Here is a 25,467-nt window from a genome sequence, read left to right as displayed (position 1 = left end):
TATAATCACTATGGGAAACTGAGAGACAGTAAGATTACAAATTGAGCCTATCCTGGCAGCTTAGTGATTTAGCAAGACCTTGTTTCATAATAAAAAATAAAAAGGGCTGGGAATGGAGCTCAATGTGAAGGCCCTGGGTTCCCCTCTAGTAGTGGATGGAGGAGGGCAGAGATCCTGTGGCTAAAAATATTCCCAGTGTTGGATGCATTTTGTAAGGAACCAGAATTCCAGATGAGTTCTCTTCAGATCTAACGGGCCTGTGGGAATTCTGCTGAGTAACACGCGACGCAGAGCTCTGACACTTTTGATGATCACCCCTGCACCCAGGCTATAAAAGAGCATCAGCAAATGTTAGACTCACGGATGAAAATCTCCACCCCCCCCCCTTGCACACACAAATATTAAACAACCTCCTCTTCACTTTCCTGAGAAATCAGAAAAGTGAAAATGAGATTGGAATGGTCTGCGCACTTCGTATATTTTCTCCCTCTACTTGAAAAGATTTTAACATTTCCATTTCAGTACCGTTAAGTTCAGAATGTACATACACTTTACTGAAACTTCATGCTATTTTGGAAGTTTGCAATCAATAGGTAAGCATACTAAGCACTGTGTCTTCCCTCTCCACCTACTCTGAAACGAAGCACGTTGATTGGCACTTTGATTGCCTGGTGGAAGTGGGGTCGGAATAAGAGGGAAAGACCGCGGAGAAGCGGGGGTGAGGGACGATCTGTACAATATTTCCAAAGCCCTGCCTCAGCCCTGCACTATGTCAAGCCTTTATAACCCAGTAGTAGGTTTTATTAATTGCAGATTGATTTCAAAGAGGGTTAGAAAACTAGTAAACGAAGGGTCAAGGAGAGAATCGATCTGTGTTTGGTTCATTCGTTCAGCACAGATTTAGAATGTCTTTAAAAACACTGCTGTAGCTCCAAAACTGTTAAAACTTTTCTGTGGCTCTATGATGCAAGAGATGCCATCAGCAGGGGCCAACGACCGCAAGGCTAGGCTGAAATCCCCAGGCCCCGCCCCGCCTCCGCTCCATCAGGCCCCGCCCCGGTCCGCCTTGGCCCCGCCCCATCCGGCCCCGCCCCCGCCCCGCCCCACCGGGCCTGCCTTCCAGGCGGCGGCTGCAAACCTCGCGCTCTGCAGTGCTCCGGCACCCAAAGCGTTTCAGCTTGCACGCGATAAGTTCCCGGGGAGAGCCCGGGGTCCTCCCCAGCGCACTCAGCGGCCACCGCTGGCCTCACGGCCCGCTTCCGCTTTGCCACTGTCTGCCCTCGTCAGCCTAGGGGACCTCCCCCCTCGCGCATCCCTGGCGACGGCGCGACCCCGGCCCCGGCGGCGGGGACCTGCGGGGCGGAGCACCGAGGTAAGGCGGGGATCGGCACGCGCGGGGATCCCCGGCGCCGGACAACGGAGCGGGGCCGCCCTCTGCAGCCTCTTCCCGGAATCCCATTCCAGTTTCTCCTGCGCCGAGAGACTGTGGCTCCTCCTGCCCCCGCCCCTGGGTTTGGGGCCCGGGCTGTGTCCCGCGCCGCCCTCAGTGCAGCCCTAGGGACACCCCGTCCCCGGTCCGGCCCTCGGCCCCCGCGGACGGGCCCAACGCAGCTCTCGCGGGCCTCGGGTGCGGGGCCGTTCATCCATTCATCTCCTTGCTGGGAGCCCCTGATTTTTGTATGCCATCTCTGAGCACCTCCAGACACCCCACTGCCCACACCGACTCACCAAAGGTGGCTAGGACACCGAGGCACTTGTCACTGCGAGATCTGAGCCGTAGTGAAGTTTGAGGGCATGATCCTTCAACATCAACCCCCGCTCGCCTTGCAAAACTGGGTTACCCTTCTGGGCCTCTGGGTTGGGGCCTCGGGCCTCCCCATCCCCACCCCCAGAGAAGTCCTAGAGTTAAGCATCCCTTGTTCCGGTGCAGGAGAGATGGGGGGGGGGACTCCGTGCAGGAGCCTCTTAGATCCACAGCCTGGAAACTGGGGCTGGGGGACCTATGGAACAGAGGGCCCTCTAGTGAGTCCCTCTCGGGGCCAGAGATGAGATAGTGGAACAATACCTGGGAAATATTGGAAGATGCTCATAGTTTGCGTTTCTACGGAGAGCAAACCAGTGGCATGTAGTATCGAGGTGATTCCACTTACCTGTTTGTTTGACTAGCGATGATTTCATTGGAAAACTCTGGATATCCCACCTCCTTTTGCGTTGTAATATTTGTTTGATGTTCTCATTTGTTTGACAGGAAGTCTTAGAGAAGAATAGCTTTTGAGAGACAGGCCTGCCTGACCCCCTGCTCCCCAAGTCAGCTCAGGACTCAGAGGCTTAAAATCCCAGGATGTCCTTGCCCCCTGCCTGGCCAGGCACTTGTTCATGGATAGTAGTCGGGGAGGGAAGCCGCAGAGGCCATGACAGGGTCTGCCGTAAGGAAAACATCTCATAAATGTCATTAGCCATCTGGGCCTGCTTGCTAAGTAGTGATCTCTGCCTCAGGAAGTGGCTTAAACTTTTAGCTGCTACTGTTTGCAAGTGTTTTTCGATTTTAAATCATCAAAAGTCTGCTTGACTCTTTTTGTTGTATTTAAACTTTCTCCTGTATTTATTCAAAAATTAAAGAAAATCTGCTTGGGTTTTGATTCTTGTTTGACAAATGATGACTTGTCTTTAAAAAAAAAAAAAGCCAACTGACTAGAAGGACGATAGCTCAAGAAGAAGTCTCTTAGAAGTGAAACTGGTTTTAAAATATGTGCTTTATCACACACCCACACACAGCCACTTTGAACTTAGCCACTTTGGACTCATTTTCCTGTTACCTTCAGACTGTTGAAGTCAGTGACAGGTACATTCTTTGGTCACCCTTCATATTTTACCAAGAAAGTGCCGTTGACTATGGGGTACACTTCTATTATTGTGTATAACCAAGGAAGAAAAAGCACTGTCAGTTACACTGTGACCTGCCTCTGTGCAAAGCATTCTGATTTTGAAAATGTTCAAATGTGAAAAGGAAAAATACATTTTTTTTAAGTTCATGAACTATTCTTGAGCTAGCATGAAGCTTGACATTATGTCAGCTCTCCTCATCTGCAGTCCCTCACCTGCAGGTTCAGCCAACTGTCTGAACTAAACGTGTCCAAACTTTTTTCCTTATCATTACCCCTAAGCAATACATATAACAGCAATTTACACTGCATAAAATATAAGTAATCCACAGATGGTAGAGTGCACAGGGAAGAGAGCCACAGGTTCTGTGCAAATACTATAGTTTTTACATGAGGAGCCTGAGCACAATGAATTTTGGCATTCTGGAAAAGGGAGGTTCTGGGCCCAACCTTCAGGAACATTGAGGAATCACTACGGGCTCCTTTTTTCTTCAAAGACTGAAACTAGTGGGTGTGCAGTCCGGGGAGGAATAAAATAAAAAGCAGTTACTTGGCAGAGGAGGCTGGTAACCTGGGGAGTGTTGAGAAATAGAGAAGAGAGAGCAAAAGAAGAAAGCAGAAAGGTCTCTCAGTGGGAAGCACATAATTAGGAGCCACTGAAAACGTCCCCTGGAGCCAGCAGGAAAAGGGGCACACTTATTGCCTTACAGTCAGGGTGCTCGCAAACTGGGGGTCCATATGATATAGGAGAAGGAAATTCTCAATCTGCTAGATGTCTGGTATGAGATTGTGTTCTCAAAAATCGAAGAATGAATTTTAGAAGCAACAGAGGTTAAGCACAGACTATGTTTATTGAGAGAAAATGTTATGGTTTGTGTCTGAGTGTCCCCCCAAAGCCTTGTATGGTCATGGGAGCAGACTCACAGAGTTTGTGATTGAGTCACAGTCCAGTGCTGAGATTATGGGTGTAAGAACTGGGCCTGCATACAGTGTGAGGTGCAGAAAGAGCTCGCCTGTGCGCCTCCCTTTGTGGTCTTGTTGCTTTTGCTGTTTTCTGCTGCCGTGAACTCCTGCCCCTGCAACGTGCCACTTTGTCTTGAACCAAGCTATGGTGGACTGAAACCTCCAAAAACTGAGCCAGATAAACCTTTCTTTCCTTAATTTTGGGTATTGGGTATTTTGTCTCCGCAATGAGAGAAAAGTAACCAACACAGTGTGTTATATATGGCTTGGATTTAGATGTCCCCTCCAAGATACACGCAGTCATAGGTGAGATTAGAGGGATGTGGCTGGATCATGGATATGTGACACTAGTTTAGGGTGTGGGATAAATAAATTAGTTTAGCAAGGAACTAGGTGTGAATAATACAAGTCCCACCCTGGATGTGTGTGGCACCAGTCAATAGGATTGGATGGAACATAAAGGGACAGAAAGAAAGCAGGCTTGTTGCTTACTATTCTTGCCTCCTGCCTGCTCTGGCATTGGCTCCATGCTCTGTGATGCCCTCTACCATGCCTGTCTGCCAAAGCCCAGTGTCTGGTGCTGCTTCACCAGGGCCGACAGCAGGGGAAACACATTCATGCTTGCGGGAAGCAGGACCAGTGTTCTGACCAAAAGCAGAGCGCTCTCTCCCTTGCCCTCCCAGCTGTCCCAGCACCAGGGCCTAGAGAAGCTGTCCAGCTGTCCCCACTTTCCCAACCGCACTGAAATCTGGAGGAGTAATCAAGGGAAAAGGAAGTCCGGATTTCCCTGTGCTGTCACCTCAGTAGACGGCGAAAGCCCTCCAAGCGCAGCGATGGAAGGGGTGCAACAAGGAAGGAGAGCAACACGGCTTGCAAAAGTTTTACTGTAAAAACAGTTATATATACCTAGATATGTATATATAACTCCTTATGCCTTGCAACAACTTGGTAAAAATTTGTATTCAATAAGACAAAACCCAAAATGAGAAAAAGAAATGTAAATGAACTTAGACTGGCGGCACCAGGGAATAAATTGAAGACCGTGCAAACATAGTTACAGAAGAAATAAGAGGAAAGAACAGAGAAAATACTACTGCATACAAAAATATTTGAATAGTGGCCTACATACAATATTGATTTAACTTGATTTAACTCAAATGAAAGTAGATGAAAGACAAAGATTAATTCCTTTTAAAAGAATGTAATATAGAAGACAAAACACAGCCCAAGCATTTAGGACCATTAGAATCTCTGGCATAGAGAAACCAACAAAAATGGCAAAAATGCAAATAAAAGCAGGACAAAAGAAATCTTACTGAATTGGGATTTTTTTTTTTTTTTTTTTTTTTTTTTTTTGTGCCGGGGATCAAACTCAGGCAGGTGCTTAAGCCACTGAGATAAACCCCCAGCCCCAATCTTACTGAATTGAAGAAAAACTTCTGTAGACCAAAAGAACATGTGGTGTTCCAGGAAAATTTCACATGGTTTTGATTCAGAGGAAAAACCATTTACGAATCAGGAAGAGAAAGTAAAGGAGTGAAAACAGGCTGGACTCAGACTGGCCGGTGTAATGCTGAACAGCAGAATCTAACAGCTCTAAGGAGAAATCTCCAAGGGAAAGACACTTCCCTAAGGTGGTGGTAGAGAGCGAATCTATGGCACACAAGTTACTGTGTTTTTCTTTTAAGACAAAGCAGGTTCATGCAGAGTTGTTTCTCCCAAACTAAACCTCAGTATCTGGTTTAATTGTGGTGCTGGCACTTTGTGGTAAATAAGTGGGTTTTAGGTTGCAATTTAGTACTCCGTTGGCCATCACTTCCCTCAGGATACTTTGTCTGAGGCAGTGATAGGATTTCTCAGGTATTGGGCTGGAGATTTTGCTCAGGGAAAGAGTGCTTCCCTAGCATACACAAATCCTGGGTTCAGTCTCCAGCGCTGCCAAAAAAAAGAAAAGGAAAGGGGGAAAATGACTTTTTCACATAAAGAGAATTCTTTTTTTCTTTTTTAAAAAAATTTTATTTAAAGAAAGACTAAACAAAACAGAAAATAGGTAGAAATAATACATACGTTCAGAGAAAAAAATAAACAGTAAGAAATCACTAGTTGATGTTTACATATTGTCATTTTACAAATAGTTGTTCAAGATGCATAAAGAGAATTCTAAAGTCTTGTGTCCTATTGAAAACCCAAACAATAAGAAATGAAGAAATAGAGAGCCCAGGGGTAGAGAAATGGCAATGAAAATTGTCGGTAATTATAGCATTTAAATGTAGAAATAATACAAAACATCTTGTAGAAATAATGTAAGAAAGTGTGGCTAGAGCAGGGCATAGTGCAGCACACCGCAATCCCAGCACTTGAAAGGGCTGAGGCAGGAGGATCACTGCAAATTCAAGCCCAGCTTGGAAGAGAAAGAGAGAGAAAGAAAGAGGGATTATGAGTGGAATAGAGTGTAACTGTTATAAGCACAGACAAAAATATATAGCAATGAAATAAGGAAGTAGGAGAGGAAAAGGGAAGGAAATACGAGAATGTAATGTCACCATCTTTCAAAGCATAGATCAATAAATATGGCTTAAAATTAAAAGCTGTGAATATAGGATACTCCAACTGCCAGGTAAATGGGAGCATGAGGCAATAACCAGAGCCCAAAACCGTGGGAGAGATCAGATTTTATTCCCTGCCGACAGGCAGGCTGAAGTCCTAGTGATAGCAGCAGCAGCTGCAGGGGAAGCTGGGTAGACAGAGAGCTTGGAATTGGGCTCCGAGCATCAAAGGATCGGGATGACTTCATTTGAAGTCAAAGCCTTGCAGACGCGTAGTACAGGTCCTGGTCTAATGCTCTTCCTTCTTGTTTGCCAGGGCATCCTATTGTTTCCCACCATTTGCAAGGAGAGACATGGGGTCTCCCAGGTCCAGCCTAACACCAGCTTCCTAATATCTTTCGTAAAACATTTTTAAAAACTTGACAGGACTGGGGATATAGCTCATCAGCATAAGCGCCTGCCTGGCAAGCACAAGGTCCTGAATTCAATTCCCAATACCAAAAAGAAAACTTGACAGGTTATAGGAAATCATTCTTTCTTACGGACAAAAAAACAACCAAAAAAATCCCACAAAGCATTAAATTCACAATTCCCTCAGATTTACTGTGGTTTTTCCTTAAGTAGAATTAAATTTAGATGAAACTGTATGTGCACACACATTTGTGAATATAGAAAGATTTGTGGGCTTGTGTTCACTTAATTTTTTTGGTTTGGTTTGGTTTGGTGTAGTTTTGAGACAGCGTCTCAAATGTGAAGACTGGTCTTGAACTCACTATGTAGCCCAAATTGGCCTTGAACTCACAGCAATCTTCCTGCCTCAGCCTCCTTGGGATTACAGGCATGCACCTCTACATCCAGCATGTTTACTTAATATTAATGGTGATATCTGGATTTTGAGATGTACTTTTATATGTTCTTCTCATTTTTTAAAAAATGAGCATGTTGAATTTTTACAGACAGGAAAGACGTGTGCAAAATAAACCAGAAACAGATCTACCAAGGTGTTAATGATTGGTGCCAGATGGTGGAAGTAAGGGTGATTGTTATTTTCTCCTTTGCACACATTGGCATTTTGCTTTAATTTCTGGGAAGAGTTGCATGATTGGATTTGTATCACATTTCCAAGTTCAGTTCATTATTCACCGCCTACCCAGCAATGCAGCGAGCATCGGCCTGTGCCAAGCTCCCAGGCAATGGCAGGGGAGTTTCTCTGCCAGTGTGACCCGGCTGGCCCCAGCCAAAAGGCAGCAGCAACCACAGGGCAGAGAGCCCATCCCGCTGTGGGGAGCATCCACGTGAGAGCCAAGGCACCCGCCTGGCCCGTGTGCCGTTCTAGCAGACAACACCAATAAACCACAGATGCAAAGATTAAAGTATGGGAAATTTTAAGACTGCGTCAGGAAAGCATTAAACCAAGTGTGGAACCTTCTACATGCAGAGCTTGGGAGGAAAGATGGCCCTGGCTTCAGAGCTGAGACACTGAGTGCTGTTTTAGGGACACTGTACTATCTGTAGTCAGGAGGATGTTAGGGAGCAAGGCTGGGATTCAAGCGGGACTGGAAATTAGATTTCTCAAACAAGCATGAGTTTGATTATTAGACAGTGGGTTCCAAGTAGAGTATGGGTCACCAGGAACACAGCAAGGAGAGGAGGGCCAGAGGGACAGTTTGGTTTCATTTTTTGTTTGGTGGTTTGTTTTTTGCTTTTTGGAGGCAGGGTCTCTCCATTTAGTTCAAGCTGGTCTCAGAATGCAGTGATCTGCTTGCTCCAGCCTCCTGAGTGCTGAGATTACAATCATGCATCACTACTCCCAGAGGGAATTACGTTGCGTGTGTGCATGTGTGTGTCTGTGCCTGCGTGTGTGTCTGTGCGTGTGTGTGTGTGTGTGTGCATGTGCGTGTGTGTGTATGTGACTCCTAAGCCACTGAAGGGACACCAGAGCGACCAAGGGCACAAGGCAAATGTTCGGGTGTAAGGGTATCACCTCTGATGTGAATTTGCAATCTGGAGGGCCCCTGTGTCTAGGGCCCTGGGTTTCAAACATGCAACCCTTATACTGCATTGTGCATATTGTTTTCATATTTTCTACTCATCTGTTGATGGATGCTTTCAAGATTTAGCTATTATGAATTGTGCTGCTATAAATATAAGTATGTATGTATCTCTAAATTAAGATGACTTTAACTCTTTTGGGAAGATACCTAGAGGGTAAATACCCCAGTCAAATGGAATTTGATTTCATAGTGGTTATACTGGTTTGCAATCCCACCAACAGCCTAAAAGGGTTCCTTCTTTCCCACAGCCCCTCCAGCATTTCTTACTGGTTGATTCTTGAGGATAGCCATTCTTTCTGGGGTGAGATAGAATCTCAGTGTTGTTTTAATTAGCATTTCTTGAATAGCCAGCCATGTTGAACATTTTTTTCATGTATTGGCCATTAGTGTAGAAGAGACAGAAATGTTGACTTGAAGTCTCCTGGGTTTCTCCAAAACAATATTGTGGGTAAGACCTGTCACCGTGGCAGTCAGGAGGACTTTTCAGGTGGTTTGTAGCTTGAGCTCAATCTGCTGTTTCTTGGTCTTTTATTAGTTTTACTAGTTTGATTTGCTGGTTTCACACTGCCTCAGTATTTGGGGGAACTGAAGAACACTCAATCTATAGAACCCAGTTGCTTGGATGGACAAAAGATATGAGAGAGGCAGAGGAAAAAAAACCAAGACCAATGAGGGTGCCTTAAAATTCTTCTTCAGCTGGGCATGATGGTGCACACTAATTCTAGCTACTCAGGAGGCTTAGGCAGGGGGATCACAAGTTTATATTTATATTCTCAGCCACATAGCAAGCCCCTGCCTGAAAATAGAAAAGAAAAAGGACTGGGGATGTAGCTCTGTGCAAAGACCCAGTTACCGCCCCCCCTGCAAAAAAAAAAAAAAAAGAAAGAAAGAAAGAAAACAAAGGTCTTATCTGCCTTGGAGTGGGGATGGCTCTCTTTCTTAGACTGAAAATCGGAAGTTGAGCAAGAAAACAGTGTCATCTCTCCGGGTTTTTGGGGATTTCCCACCCAACCCCCGCCCTACTGCTATGGGTACAAAACTCTAGTTGTTCAAGTTCCTTCCAACCATGGTGTGGCGTCTGCCTGAGACTTACCCACATCATGGCGTGGCCTCTACATTAACTCTAGATCACACAGAGCCCTAATTCAAGGTGAGGGCTACATAAACAGGCGCTATTGTTTATGCAGCATTGTTTAGGAAATAACGTCAAGGCTGCAAAGATCTGTACATGCTCACCACAGATGCCAGTTTTTCTAATAGTTTTGACCTATAGTTCTTTGAATCTACTGGGGCAGAACCCACAGATATCAAAATGATGCCAATTATATCTTGAAATCTGAAAACCTGAAACCCAGAAATTTCTGAGTAGTTTTAAAAGCACAAGCAGATGACAGGGAAAATGACATACAGAGAAGACACATGGTTCATATCACGAGGGGCCAGTTTCCCTCATGCATACAAATGTTTCCTGCAAATCAGTACAAACCAGCACAACTCAGTACAAAAATGGACAAAGGGAGGAGCAGACTTTTAGCAGGAAAGAAGTATAAGGAGCCCATAAATATGAAAAGATGCTCAGTCTCATTCAGAAGACGAGAGGTGCAAATTTAATATTGGGGTGGAAATAACTTCGTTTATGAATTTGATGAAAATCCAAGACATCTCTATGTAGAGGCTGTGGGGAACCAAAGCGCTGGCATGTCATGGGTACTGTTGTAACCTGGTACCTCCTGCAGGATGGGCAGTTTCTACCGAATGACAAGTGCTTAGTCCAGTTGCCAGGTCCCTTTTGTCTGCCCCTGCGTACTCACCTTCACCTTCCCTGCCCTGTACTGTGCCCTGGGCATTTGACTTGTAGGGACACAGCCCCCTTGCCATGTGGCTTCCGGTTGGGTTTAACCAACGGGAAGTCCCAACTTAGAGGAGGCATGGAAACACAGGGATGTTTATTCCGCAGCTCCCTCCCTGCACAGTCACCTTGCGCATGTGGTGTCATTTCCCTCCGTCGCAGGTCTTCACACTGGATTCCCCACTGTCACATTCCAGGGTTGCTGTCCTCTCTTTTGCCTTTCAAGCCCAGAGTGGTAATGGCGCCCCCTTTGGTTATTTTGAGATACTGCATGCTCCCTTGAGATATGTCCACGCATTTATAAATGCCCCTTGATTAAATAACGTCTTTCTGAAAATATTCTAAAGATTCTAAAGGACATGTAGTGCTTTTATACAATGGCCACAAAGAACTACTCTGCCATAAGAAGGAAACCCTCGAGACATTAATAGGAAAATGGATGCACTTCGAGACCGTACTCCTAAGTGAAATAAACCGGACACACGTGTAAATACTGCATTGTTTCTCTGGTGTCAGAAACCGAAAGTGTAAATAGGGAACAGCCTGTATAACAGGTGTTGTGAAACAGGAAAGTGCAGTTTTCTGCTGGTACCGTGAGTGTGGTGAAGGTACCGTCGCTGTGAGGCCCCTTGCTTAGGTCCTGGTCCATCGTGTGCTGCGGTAACAGCACCGCGGATAACCTGGTGATCTCTAGTGAACAGATATCACGGGGTCACGGATCTGGGGGCTGGCGAGCCCGCGATTGAGGAACCAGGTCTAGTGAGGACCTTGGCGTTGCATCACAGAGTAGTCGCATGGCGAGGGAGTAAGAGAGGACCGAACTGGCTTCCTCAGTCGTGAGCCTCCGCGTGCCCCCCCACCCATTGTTAACCCGCTGGGGGGAGGTAGAGTGCTGATGACGTCATTGCCTCTCTACCCTGGTGCTGGGGATTACGGTTTCTTAAAATCGCATTTTATTGGTGCATTTTAGATATCCGTAATCATCACAGTCGTCCCAGAGAATTTGTACCTGTAAGTGATATAGCTTGTTTTATTTTTCCCATTCCTCCTACCTTCCCTCCAACCCCTCCTCCCCTCCCCATTTACAAAAGCTTTTTTCCTGAGGCAGAGGCATCATTGTGAGTTCCAGACCAGCCTAGTTCACAAAGTGAGCTCAAGGCTGGCCTCAACTGCAGAGTGAGACCTTGTCTCAAAAAGACCAACAAAAAAACTTTTCTTCCATGTTTTTCTTGTTTTCTGACTTTTTTTTTTAACAATTTCCCTCTTTCCTTCTCCCTTGTTTGCCTCCCCATTTGAACATTTTCTTCCTATTTGACGATACATATATACATTTAGTTCTTTAGTTACACTTTTGGTTTCTCACTCCAGAGAAACAATGTGGTATTTATGTATGTGGTCCTGTTTATTTCACTCTGCAACTATTTAAAAAACAAAAACAAGAAATTTCTCTTTCTGATCAGGTATGGGGAGAAAACTCGCAAATAAATTTTTAAGTAGAAAAAAATGAAATAAAACAGGGACGCAGCCTGCTATCTCTTGTCTACACGAGGAAAGAAATAAGCATACATGTATTTTTTACCCTTGTGCATAAAGACACTCAAAATATTCAACAAAATCAATAAAGAAAGGACCTTCTCAATGGAAACAAGACTCTTCACTGTTTAGCTTTTTATGCGTTTCCATTTATTTTTTAGCCCAGTGATTGTTACTTGTTCAGAGGTTGTGTTTAACACTTGTACTTGCTGGGTAGGGGATTGGTACAGGAAGCTGTTTGAGCCTCTGGCCGTGCTCCTGGGAGGGAAGGGAAGGCCTCCATTGGGAATTTTCCTATTTCTTGGGGTCTTTTCTTCATTCCATTTTTATTTTTACAGTCTTATTAGACACTTCAGGATTTTGATATCCTAATACTGATTTTTTTTCAGATGTGGAAGTAAGGAAAAGACTAAAACACTGACAATGATGCTTTCAAGCCACCGTGCCTGGGCCATCCGATTGCTTACCCTGTGCCTCGTGGGTAAGTATTACCTTACCCTGGCCACGGAGGAGGGAACCCGTGTTAGCCTCAGCCAGAGCTCTGGTGCAAAGCAGCAAACTGATGCCCTGACTGATGCAGGACCCAGATCAGCCCACTTAATGTAGGTGTCCAAGGGCCAGTAGCTAGGAAACCAAGGCTGATTGATGCCTTGAATTAAGTATGGGTCTTTACCTGCTGTTAATTTTAGGAAGACGAACAGAAAAGCAAAAATAACATACAAGTCTGTAATATTGGCGACCATCCTTGTACGTTAATTTTAAGAGTAATTTCTGTTTTTACTACACGTACTAGTGTATCTGGAGGAGGCCAAACCCTTATCTCTTACCAAAGCCACCCAGATGAAAAGGCCCCCAGAACTTCAGTTTCTGCATTTTATTTATTAGCCACCTTTTTTCTGCAGTACTGTTCATTCATGTCTCTTCTCTGCCTTCCTTTTGATTTAGTGTCAGTATCAAAGTCATCTCTTACGTAATTTATCAACAGCAGAGACAGACGAGTGGGGCAGCTGTCGTGGGCACACTGTTCATGTACTGAACAATGTCCAGCATCCTCGATGTCCACCTTCTAAAACTTCCAGGAAATTCACACACACCCCTGAGTCATTGTGACATCCAGAAAACAAATGTCCCCACCCACCCGTCCAAGGAGATAAGACTCATTCATCCCTCTCATGAACCCCCTCCTCTCCTCCATCATCCTTGGGAAATGTCTTTACTTTTAAAAATTATTAACTAGCAACATGCTTTTTTATGTTCTGAGGAAGTTTTCAGAAAAGTACCTGCTTCTCAGGACATTCCTCAGCCAACCCAACCCTGGTTCTAGTGTCAGTTCCTAAATGGATCTTCCTTTGGGTCCATTCCAGATGCAATCCTGGGACCAGCTACGGATGGTGCTGATGTCACCTAAGAACCATTTGCTTGAGCTTTTTAAATAGCACAAAGAATCTCAGTGTAATATTAATGCATGTGATAATTGATGCTTTAAGTAACGCAAACTTAGTGTGGTCATTTTAAGTTGAGTCCAGATAAATCACTGTTGCTTCTCTAACATGTTTTTCTTTCTCCTAGTGTACGTGAGCCTAGCGTTGGATTCCCCACGTATTTCCCCTGGTAGGAGATGTTCTTGGCTTGGTTAAATTTTGTATAAGATTCAGAGTATTGGGGGAGCTATCTAGGCATATTAAGTATGAGAGATTTTACTTCTGACCTTACATCTATTTCCTAATTTATCAGAGCCCTTTATGTATAAAAGGAGCTAACATTAGCTAACTCTGTTTTTCAAAATTGCCTCACAAAACAATTACAAGAAATTAATACTGGAGATCCTTTTCAAAACCGCTTGAAAGAACGTTAAAACTCTTAATCTCACTCAGAGAACATCAGGAGACACCTATTATGCCAAACAAAAAGTAATTCAGAAGTGATTTCCCTTTAATTTACGTGTCTCCATCTGTTGGTTCCAGACAAAGAAAAACAGTTTGTAACTCAGCTTCTTACCCACCTATATGTATCTGCCCAGAAAACTTCACTAAGCAGGGAATGTGTGCCTAGCCTTCTGATCAGCAGTGAGATCTGAAGATCAAAAAGCAAAATCTTGGTTCTTAACCATACGAGATGTCACTGAGCTTTTTAAAATTTAACCCTGTAAGGCAAAATTTGACAAGTAGCACAGTAGAGTGTCCGTCATCAGTACCACTCCACAGGGCATGATATTGTACACTCAACTTTTGAGTTGATATTGTACACTCAAGTTTTGGAGACTCAGTCTGGAAAATAGGTCTGTTGATAGTACCTACTTCAGTACCTTCGTGGGGCTTAAATGCCTAAAAGGAATAGTGGAACCCAGGTGACTTCTCAGTGGCTATGTGAATAAATGCAGTGAGAAATCCTGAAAAAGGAAAGCCTGCAGCACACTGAGCTGAGGGAATGGAGTGAAGGAGGATAGAGGATAGGTACTGCGTGGCTCAGAATGTCCTGGGTCATTGGCCCTCTGGGCTTCTGAGCGCCTGTGAGAACTGCGGAAGCCCTCTGTCCAAATTCTGTTTACCAAGTCCTGAGTTCCTGTTTCCTAAACTTTCGTGCCCTGAAAATATGTTGCTCACTAGTGAATAATAATAGTTTATTCCCCATGCCCAGTAGACTTCCTGTGTTTCTCAGGCCCCTGCTGGGGACATGGGTTTGAGGTCTATGAGTTCTTGAATTCAGTGGTTTTTATCCTGTTCTCTTTAGATGATCCAGGTGAACACTGTAATTTCAAGGTGACATTCAGAAAATACCGATTGATCTTACTGTGGGAGTTGAAAAACCACTCCATTGTGCCAACTCACTATGCATTCGAGTACACCATCATGAGGTGGGTTGATGTTCCATTTTTCTCTTGCTAAATATATTATCTTTCTAGTATGCCGTCTTTTCATTTCTTCCTCAAACCTTAAAAAGCCAAAGGCAAAATACTCATTCACCTTTAATTCAATGGAATACTTTAATAATCCCAAACTATTTTTGACAAAGTTTGTATTTATGACCAAAGCCAGTTTCTACAGGTCAGAGCCTCACTGGCAGTGGTCTGGTTTTTTTTCTAGTATTTTCTCTAATTTAATTCATCAGAATGTTTAAAGGTCTGGCGAGCATATTGATAGTGTGTGTCTACTTTTCTTTACTCATGGAAGCATGGTAAACACTAGAACGCTGCCTGGCCTGGTCTAAGACAAGCGTAGGTCCAAAGTCTGGTGGAGTCACACAAATCAGCTTGCTACTTGGCATGGAGCTGTACTTCTCTGAGCTAAGTTTCCACTGAGGGGCTGTCACAAGGATTAGTGATGTCACAGATGAAAAGCCATTCTATCCTCTATCCCTGTGGAGTGTCCTTCGGTTGCTTATTTGGCTTACAGCTGTTGATGGGGGCCCCGTGGAGGGTCTGTCATGAGTTTGCCTTTGACCTGATCGGGTCTTAAAGTTTCTCTGTGCATTGAGTGGTCACACTTTCCTGTAGCATGGTAGATCCGATGTTTGTGTTGTTCCTAAGTAGCACAGGGTAGGCTTAGGATTGGACCATGGGACCCTCAGGCAGAGAGGGAAGGGCTCTGGAGGAAAGCAGTGATTGTTCTTACAGGAGAGGAAGGACGGTCTCATGCCTCTGCCATGAAAGCTCAAGGTTCATTCATTCATCCAGTAAATATTTCCTGAGTACCTGCAGTATACCAAGGGTTCTTTCCATGAATCAAAGTCCCTGCCTGCTGCAAATGAAAATTCCAAAAGCATGACTAAAGAAACAAAAGTGTGAGGTAGCGGGTGGAGGTAAATGCCATGCAGAAAAATGACAAATGAGAGGGATTGAGTGTGAGGCTTGAGACAGCATAAAGTGTTCTGTTTTTAAATAAGGCGGGTAGGGAAGACAGTTTGATACTGTGATATCCACGCAGAGCCTTAAAGGGAATGAGAAAGCCAGGCACAGAAATGGGTTCTCATTCTGCAAATGCTAAAGTTTTCCCTTTTCTATTCTTTCCAAAGTAAACCAGAAGGTATGAAGATTGTGAAGAACTGTACCAACATCACCAGCTCATTTTGTGACCTAACAGATGTGTGGCAAGACATGCATGAGATGTACATCCCCCTGGTGAAAGCATACAGAGGGACAGCACTGCTGGTCCAGTGCGCTGGGTCCATCATGACCACCAACTGTGAGTTGAGCTCTATTTCTCCATCTTGCCATCCTCATGAAGATCGTCATCAGTGTCTTCCCCAGGGGTTAAAGGCTGATGACGCAGGCTCACAGGGACACAGGTACACCCATGTCTCTGGCAGCACAACTCACAGTAGTTAAATCTTGGAAGTGGCCTCCATGCCCATCAGCAGTGAATAAAGACAGTGTGATATCTGTACAGTGAAGTACTGCTGTGCCATACACCGTCTCTATGGGGGAGGGAGGAGGGGGGGAAGAGAGAGAGAGAGAGAGAGAGAGAGAGAGAGAGAGAGAGAGAAATAGAGAAAAGTAAAAAGGAAGAGAAATCTTTTTCAAATGCATGGAGGAACAAGAGAAGCAGGGGGGAGGGATGGGAAGGGAAAAAGACAGGAGGAAAATAGAGCTTCTGCACATGGGAAGGGGATCAAAGGCTGAAGGAACAGGGAAAGAGAAGGATAAGGGATGGAAAAAAGAAGTGAGGTGTATTTTGTACTTGTGCATTTCTCCAGTTATAATGGTAATTATCGTTATGCACTTTAAACATTGTGTATTAATAGAAATAAATGGAATATTGAGACAGATGACTAAAAAGAAAGTGCTGTGTCACATGTGATCAACGGAGTTCGGGAGGGAGCAATGAGAGATTAAGCAAAAACTATAGACGCGTACTAAAAAGAAAGCTGGGGTGGGTGGGTGGGACCTGTCCTCTGTGATGGAAAGGCAGCGACAACCCTGCGCGTTTTTACTGTGTCTTTATACATAGTAAAAAGTGGGGAAGTGCATGACAGAGTCAAAAAAATGTGAGTTCGCAATGTTTTGTAGAGAACATGGTAAGCGGAACATTTTCAGAGCTCTGTGTGCTATAGTTAGCAGAGCAAACGCCAAGGCCAGACACGTGCTGATGTGCCACCGAGCCAGAGCTCAGCTGGTTGCCTTGGCATTTCGTGTTCCTGGGCCTGGCTTTGCTCTGGTCCCAGCAACTTGTTCACATGGCTTCCTTTGGCACTCCACTTTGCTCTAGCCCTTACTATGCGGTCGATCTCCAGCTTAGCCGCTCCCCACAAAAAGATCATCATTTGCTCTGCTGTGACTAGGAAGGTCTTCAGAGCTGTTTTAGATTTAGAGCTATAAGCTCACAGCTGGGCCTGCCTCTTCCTAACTATGTAACTGGAGCTAGTTACTTTGCTGATCTAAGCCTCAGTTTTTCTATCTGAAAAGTGTTCTTTACAGATTGTCACTCCATACCTATACTGGGCGTGGTGGTGCATGCCTGTCATCCCAGCTTGTGGGAGGCAGGAGAATCAGTGAGTTTGAGGCCAGCCCAGGCTACATAGTAAGTTCAAGGCCACGCTGTAATATATAACAAAACTGTCACAAATAAGTGAGTGAATGAATAAATCTATCAGTCAAGGCAGATGGTTGCTCCATACCTGTGTAGAGGTAATGAGTAATTTTTGAGAGTAATTTTGGTGTGAGTCAGGGATTCATAGTCTTTCTGCAAAGGGCTGGACAAGAAATGCTTTAGCCTCTGTGGCACATATGATCTCTGTCCCATGCTCCTTCTTTGTTTTTGTTTTTGTTGTTGTTGTTGTTTGCAATCCTTAAAAAAATAGTGACCATTCTAAGCTTGTCGATTGTGCAAAAGGCCAACTCATGGCCTGTAACTGGCTAGCCCTTGATATAGGTAAATATATATTAATATGTAAATATGCATTAATATATTTTTATGAAATTATATGAACAAAACCATGTGATCTAGAATGATTTAATTTTGTGTGTGTGTGTGTGTGTGTGTATATATGGTACATGTATAGGTATTTACAAATATATACCCTAGTTTAGTAACTATACATGAATATTATGCATTTAGGCTTATATAGCATAGATTAAAAAGTGAATAACTGCGAAGACAATTGCTGTCTGTATCTTTGACAATGATTTTCTATTATTATTTATTATTATCACACTGTGAAAATCAGTTCTTTTTAATGTTGTGTCTAGCCTGAAAACTGAAAAAGTTGCTGGATTCCATCCCCAAATCTGTCAATTTGCTGTAATAATGTTAAGCAAATCATGCACTTGTTTTTTTAACCTCAATTCTTCATAAATAGAATAAAAATAGCAGACTGTAACTAGAACGCTAGGGAGAAAAAAGAAAATTCTTTCTTTTTCTCCCCCTCTTTCTAGGGGGTCTGGGGTTTAGCTCAGTGGCACAGCCCCTGCCTGATTAAGTGTAAGGTCTTGAGTTCGATTCCCAATACTCCCCAAAAAGAAAAGCAATAAAACTAGATCTTACCACAGGAAGCACTGTGGTTATGCAAGCACTGACTGATGTCCGGTTTGTTTCTGACTTTGTTCCCTAAACAGTGGCTATTGAACCCCCAGACTTTGAGGTTGTTGGCTCTGCAGACCACATCAGTGTGACAGTGTCATTTCCATCATTGGCTCCCATGGTGTATAAGGAAGACTTACGTGACCATGCGTCTCTTGTCATTGAGGAACACTTGGAGAACAATGTTAAGAGGGTAAGGGGTCTCTCTTACTGCAATCAGAAAGTTCAGAGTTGGCCATGGGTATATTTGATTCTCTTCAAAATAGATAAGTAATCAAACAGACAAACGTGTAGTTGAACAATTCACATGAAAAGTTCTGGCCATCAGTTCGCTGCCTCTAGGAAACAAGACTGTGGTTCGTTCTCTGTAGAAATAAGTTGATTTTCCCAGTAGCTGTGTCTTTAAGAGAATAAACCACTTGCACAGTACTGATGGATACAGAAGAGAGAGGTGTGTGGTGTACACGGGACAGTGATGCACACAGGGAGAACAACCATAGCCCAGCACGTCAAGGTGAGATTCCTTTGAAGGGGTAGCTTAGCTGAGCCACACATGAAAACGTGTGTCCTTTGCTCTGAGAGCAAAACAGCAGTGTTTCCTGCAGGTCTGTCCTTTTCTGATTTCTTCTAAGGACTCAACCCAGCGTGTGTAACCTCAGGCTGACAGTGGTAGAAGACACGGGTGGATATTTGTTGGTGCCATCGCTCGGAAATGCTGAGAAGTACAAAAATCAACCAAATGCACACCCCAGCTTGCACTGCTATAGTAGCATTTGGTTTGCTAAGCCTTTTATCAATTATACAACTTGTGCAAGTAAAACCAATCTACAAGGACCAGGGATTTAGCTCAGTGGCACAGTGCCTGCTTGGTAAGCATGAGGTCCTGGGTTCAATTCCCAGTACCAAAAAAAAAAAAAAAAAAAAAAAAAAAAAAAAAAAACAGATGTCAGAGCAGGGCCATTTCAGTCTTTGAAAAGACCTGGTAGGTTTGAGAAAATAGCAGAGTGGGGAGCCAAGTGGGGAGCCAACTGAAAACCAAGTGGGGAGAACAGAGGGAAGTGAGATCAGAGTGTAAAGCAGCCAGAGCTTGGAGGAGTTTGTGAGTCTAGTAAGGTAGAAGCCACTGCAGGACCCGAGGCTTAAAACGGCAGCTGTCGTGGCTGGAGATGTGGCTTGGTGGTAGAGTTGTGGCCTTGCATGTACAAAGACCCGGATTCAATCCTCAGCAGCACAAAAACAAAAAAGTACTGATTGATACGGCAGCCTGGCTGGTGTGTTAAGAAGAGACCGTAGAGGGCAAAGTTGGAACTTATAACGCCAGTGAAGACCTGTTAGGATGGTGATCCGATTAGTGGTGACAAATTGTGTAATTACTATCATTATTTTGTATGAAATTCTCCCTATGAATCAGGACCAGCAGCCCAGGAAGAGGGAGCAAAAATAACAGGGGAGACTCAGAGCCTGGTCAGGTGTCTTCACTGTCACATTTCAACCAGGTCTCTTGTTCAAAGCATGAGCTACTAACCGTGTTTTCGACCACTGTTTCTGAAATGAGACATGCTTATTAGAATATTGACAACAGGGTTAGAGGAAAAACTGGAGTCAATAGACTTTTTCTAGATTAAAGAAAATCAAGAAACTAAAACAAGCCCATGGTATGTTGCAGGCAACAGATGATGGTAGCTTGGACCCCTCGCTGGGGTAGGGTGATGAAAAGCAACTAAGTTCTGCTTTATTTTGCAGAAATAATGGGAGAAAACAGTATTTTCAGGTAGATCAGATGCACAGTGTGGTAGAAAAATGAGGTTAAGGGTGAATGAGTGCAGCTCGGTTTGGGTCATGTTAAATCTGAGGTCCGCGTAAGGCGTTTAGGAGGAGATTTTGGATCTGGAGTTGCTTCACCAAGTCTGGAAGAAAGGGGGTCTCCTAGCTAAAGAGGCATGCTGGGGAGCCACTGGCTTCTTGTGTGTTGAGTGCCCCGACACCAGGCCCCTGAGATGAGTTGCTTTGGTGAGTCATGTGGCAAAGGTGTTGTTGGAGTGGATTCAAGAAAGAAAGGAAGGAAAATAATTGGAGCTTTTCTGAAAAGTTTTTCAATTAAGAGAAGATGGAATATGCAGCGCTAGCTGGAGTGGAAGGCAGGATCACAGAGGGACTTTGTATGGGAGAAATTATAGCATATTCCTGCAGGGGGAGAACCCTGGAGCCATGTCCTAGAGTGACAGAAAGTGGGTGGGATCTTAAGAGCTCATGGAAGGGGGCTAGGCTGGGAGCAGGGACTATGCAGATAAGGGCGGGAAGTGGAATATGCAGCACAGATCCCTAAAGAAGTATGTCTTGGCTAGACATGGTGGTATATGACTGTAGTCCCAGCACTCTAGGAGGCTGAGGCAGAAAGATTACAAGTTCAGGCCCACCCTGGGCAATTTAGTGACTTCAAGAGACCTTGTCTCAAGAAGTATAGGGCCAGGAATGTACCTCAGTACAAAGGTCCTGGTCTCAATCCTGGGGTAGGGAGTGGTGAGGACAAAGCGTGCCTTAGTCTGTTTCTTGTTACTATAGCAAAGTAGCAGAGACTGCATACTTTCTAAAGAAGTATTTTGGCTCATGGTTCTGAGGTTTGAGGGTCCAGAGGTTATATCTAGTGATAGCTTCCTGGCTGTCAGTCTCAGTGTAGCACAGAGCATTACAGGGTGAGAGCCAGGGATCACAGGTGTCTCTTTTGGTCTCTTTAGTCTCTTCTTCTAAAGCCACCAGGGTTCAGTCGTGGGGCTGCACCCTGATGACCCCATCCTAGCTGCCTTTCAGAGACCCTGCCTCTGAAGTCCTTAGGCAGTCAGGTTTCATCCCCTTCTACCTCGCACTACTGATTAAACTGAAGCACACAAACCCTTGGGGGACACACACTCTGGTGACATACAGAATAGAGCAGAGGGGGACTGCAAGGTGGGGCCTTCCATCTGCACCACGAAACAGGACGTCAGCCTTGTGGACTCATTCAGTGCCCAGCTGTCCCCCCTCGGCCACACTGCGCCCCTCCCCCAGTGGGAGTCCCTTCCTGTCCTTTTCTCCTTTCAGTGTTCATTTCCACATGTGACCTTTTCATTCGCTGGCTTGTGAGTCTGTTTCATAACACCCCCTCCTTCCAGACAGAAACTTGTAGAAACACAGGATTTCCAAAGGCTGCATTTGAACTGCTAGAAATGTTAATCTATAAAATTGCTAGTAAAATGAATTTTACTAGCAAAACAGTATAAAAAGGTAGGTTTTGTTTGTTTGTTTTAAACTTGCTATTCATCAAACTTTATTTTAATACTGGGGATTTCACATGGTGGTGTCCTACCACCGAGCTACATCCCCAGCCTTTTTATTTTTTTAATTTGAGGAAGGGTCTTGCTGAGTTCCCCAGGCAGAACTTGATCTTGCTGTCCTCCTGCCTCAGCCTCCCTAAGTGTTGACATTATAGGCCTCCACTACTGCACCCAGGTACATCATTGTATTTCTTGAACTGTAACAGAACTACAGGAGGAAAAGAGGGGCAGTATGCCTTAGACATAGGCCTCTGTCCTACTGCCCACAAGCTCTGTGATCCTGGACAAGTTCCTTGGCCACTCTGACCTGCAGTTTCCTCATCTGTGTAGCTGGTTGTGTTTAGTCAGCCTTGTGCCTCTGACAGAATACCTCAACAAAACACTTGAAAGGAGAGGTTGGTTTGGACTGATGGTTTCAGTTCCTAGTAAACTGGCTCCGTTACTTTCGGCTGTGGTGAGGCAGAACTATCATGGCGGAAGGGCATGGCCAAGGAAAGATGCTCACCTCATGGAAGCCAGGAAGCAGAGTGAGAAACAACCCAAGAGGAATGTGCCGGAAACAAAATCCACTCTTTGGCCTGCTCCATTCCAGTAGAGACTATGTCCTACCAACTCATTCAGCCAGTGGACTCGTCAGTGGGTTAGTCCGCTCACTGAAGTCAGAGCCAGCACAGTTCAGTCTCTTCCCCAGAGCGCACTATGCCGGAGCACATGGAACTTTTGGAGACATTGTAGATCTAAACCGGAGCAATAGTTTTGACAGTTAAAGGAGTCAGTATATGGGAAAGCCCTTTCTAAGGTGTAAACTAGATCCTTGTTGTCAATGAGATGAGATAATTTTGTAAAAATTACATCATAGAGAGCTTCATTCTTCTTGGGACTTTTCTTCATATAGGAAACAAATTTGCTAGACTAGATTTCGTGGTTATAAGGTAGATATATGTACATGTGTTTAAATACATGCAGTTTTGTGGTGAGCTGGCTGCCCCAAGGAATTTATAAATTCTTCCCCTTGTCACGCCTGTGCTATTTCTGACCTTGTTTAGGATTTAACAGACAGAATCCCAAAGAGTTTCTTACAGCCTGCCTCTAAATGAAATTCTTACTAGAGTGTTTTTTTCTTTTTCAGCATGAACCCCCAATAAATGGAAGCTTCATTGGAAACTTCAGTTATGTCCTTAATGATTTAATTCCAAACACAAACTACTGTGTATCTGTTTATTTCGAGTCAATACGTTTCACCCCAACAGTAAAAGCTCCCCTAAAATGCATCCTGTATCAGCCTGGCCAAGAATCAGGTACGTTAATTTTTGAAAATTCATATTTTTACTGACATAAAAACCCATTTAAAAAACCCTGAAATTCCTGGTACCCTTATGATGCTTCTTCTAATAAAGGCACCTCCCAGAGACATTTTCTATTGGTCACCAGCTAGTGCTCAGAGCTGTGTTGTCCTATCATTAGGATGATCTGATGATCTCCCTTTATAAGATCAAGGTACCTTTTTGAAAAGGAAACACTTTTATTTCGAGGAATCAGGATTAAATGCAGAGCCACATGCCTTCGGTTGGCCACTCTTCAAGCCAGTCTCTGGAAGATGCACGGTTATTTGAAGCCACTGCATGCAAAAGCATTGAAGGTGAAGGATTTTGGAATCTGAGGTTGGGTGCCGTGCTTAGCTCAATGGGGGCTGGCAGGAGCTGGGACCTTTGCTTGGAGAAGAAGGGGAACTTGGCATGTAGATGAGACAGTCACTGAGGAAGACAGAAAGCCCAGTGCTTGCAAAGACAGCAAAACAGTAAAACAGTTGCAGTAATGTGCAGTGAGAAACTGCAAGCTTAGGTGCTTTCTCTGCCCGCTGTTACCTGGGAAGTAACTGGATCTCTGCTGGGTTACCAAAAAGCAAAGTCTCCCTCAGAGAAGGCCTTCTCAGCTTCCCCACCTCAGTGGAAGTCTCTGATTGAGCAGAGTAAAACTCAGATCAGATGTAGAAGGAAAGGAATTTTAAGTGGTGTAGTTATTTGTGGAATCACCCCCGAGTCCCTGGACTTGTGGTGCTTAGGGTTAGCTGTAGCCACAGCACAGTGTCACTTTATCCTTGGGTGAGCCTCAAAGCCCAGTGGTGCACACACTGATGCTAAAGGAAAAGTATGTCAAGTTTTCACTTGAGGTATTTTTATGACATTCGTTAAATAAGGGAAACCTAACATCATATACCGAATCTTTATGCCTTAGCTCTTACATAATTAGGTTCCAACACCAGTTCTCTGACTTCAAGGAGATGTCCGACAGTTCACTTCATCTCTCACACTATGACCAAGAATCAGAACCCCTCGAATCTTGTGGTTTGTTTTTTCTATCAATCAGCCCTCATCCAGAAACCACTGAGCTGCATTTTGCCACCAGGAGGCACATCCTTCCCATCAACTCAGATGTGGTCTCTGAGTCCATTTTCTGTAGCCATAACACAATACCTGAGACTGGGTAACTTACAAAGAACACAGGTTTCTTGCTTACAGTTCTGGAAGCTGGCAAGTCCAAGATGGAAAGGTCTGCTTGCTGCGTCATGGCACAATGGAAGCATTATGTGCTGAGAGCAGGAGGTGGGGCGCTTTTATAACAAAGCCACTTCCACAGTGTCAAAGGCATTCCCATAATAATGGCATTAATGCAGTAACAAGAGCAGTCCCCCTGCATCCCCGACACCTCTTAAAGTCCTACCTGTCAATACTGGTCACATTGACAGTTAAAGTTCTGGAGGGAACTTCCATCCATAATAATTCCTATGTGGGAGTTTGGAACTAGAAGACCACACTGCTGTCTGTCAGGAAATTCTATGGCACTCTGCAGCTCTGTGCTGGAGCCAGTGACGAAGACCAAATACATGTCATTTTGTGTCATATCGTGATCTTCTGTACAAACCGTGTTCTTCCATACATAAAATAATTCCAATTAGGAACAAAACAGGCAGGTGAGGGTCTCCTGACACCCCGAGTTGCTCCTGGGGTGGCTGACAGTCCTTGAGAAGTGGACGTGCATTACATGGATGCCCTTTGTACCTGGACATTTGTGATCCACCTGCAAAGGCACAGCAATGCAGGAACATGGTGTTGGGTCAGTCTGACCTTACTTGGCTTGTACATTGTTCTGCACATTAAGTCAGCTCCATTCTCCTGTCATTATCCAAGATGGTTCCAGTGCATGGATCCCTCACTATGTAGAGTCTTCCTGAAAATCAGTATTAAAATAGTTCAGATGACATAGATCTCTCTTTGCCTCTTTGCCTTCCAAACTACCCCTAAGTAGTCAAACTCTATGTCCAGGCAGCTGTGATGCTGAGTGGACATCAGGGCCATCAGCTGGAAGCCAGCATTAACTTAGACTCAGCAGTAAACACTGCAGTCTCAGGGCAAACTGATGAGGGGTAGCAGGGATCTTATCTTAGAGGTCTGACAAAATGCTTTCCCTTTGAAGCCCAAAAATTAATTGATTGTCTCTTTAGTAAGGCCCCAGAGAAAAGGTCTGTTCATTCATCTAACAAAGAGCTGTATTGCAAGCCCAATTTCCCTCCTAATACTGGGAAGACAACAATGAAGAAAATAAATAAAAATCCCTGACTTAGGCACCTATGTTGCAGTAGGAACTGGAATAATAAGGTTTAAAAATTGCAATGGATAGTATGTGAAGTGACCATCGACACTAGGGAGAAAAGTCATGCAGGGAGGGAAATGAAGGACAAGCTAGCTGGTGGGGATAGGTCCCCTGTTTTAAATAGGGCCCTGTCTTGGTTCAGATTCCCCAGAAGCAGAACCTC

At 44.4% G+C, this 25,467-nt stretch overlaps 1 protein-coding gene across 4 annotated transcripts in view; it reads left to right on the top strand.

Moving 5' to 3' along the window:
• The first annotated feature begins 1,093 nt into the window (after nucleotides 1-1,093).
• Nucleotides 1,094-25,467, top strand: part of Ifnar2 (interferon alpha and beta receptor subunit 2) — a 52,503-nt gene continuing 28,129 nt past the window's right edge. For 3 of the 4 annotated variants that reach the window (XM_013149743.3, XM_003467270.5, XM_005002486.4), the window contains exons 1-7: nucleotides 1,094-1,372; nucleotides 12,217-12,308; nucleotides 13,397-13,438; nucleotides 14,558-14,681; nucleotides 15,839-16,008; nucleotides 18,378-18,535; nucleotides 22,783-22,951. In XM_013149743.3, coding sequence (XP_013005197.1) covers nucleotides 12,251-12,308; nucleotides 13,397-13,438; nucleotides 14,558-14,681; nucleotides 15,839-16,008; nucleotides 18,378-18,535; nucleotides 22,783-22,951 — 721 coding nt within the window. In that variant the 5' untranslated portion in view covers nucleotides 1,094-1,372; nucleotides 12,217-12,250. The remainder of the gene's footprint in view (nucleotides 1,373-12,216; nucleotides 12,309-13,396; nucleotides 13,439-14,557; nucleotides 14,682-15,838; nucleotides 16,009-18,377; nucleotides 18,536-22,782; nucleotides 22,952-25,467) is intronic. The other variant, XM_063252487.1, reaches the window with a different exon arrangement.

The sequence above is a fragment of the Cavia porcellus genome, unplaced genomic scaffold (assembly GCF_034190915.1).
Source record: "Cavia porcellus strain 051 isolate PalLab524CR breed Dunkin Hartley unplaced genomic scaffold, mCavPor4.1 scaffold_7, whole genome shotgun sequence".
NCBI classification, from domain to species: Eukaryota; Metazoa; Chordata; class Mammalia; order Rodentia; family Caviidae; genus Cavia; species Cavia porcellus.
The sequence above is the reverse complement of the archived record's forward strand: the minus strand, read 5'-3'. Positions and strand labels throughout refer to the sequence as shown.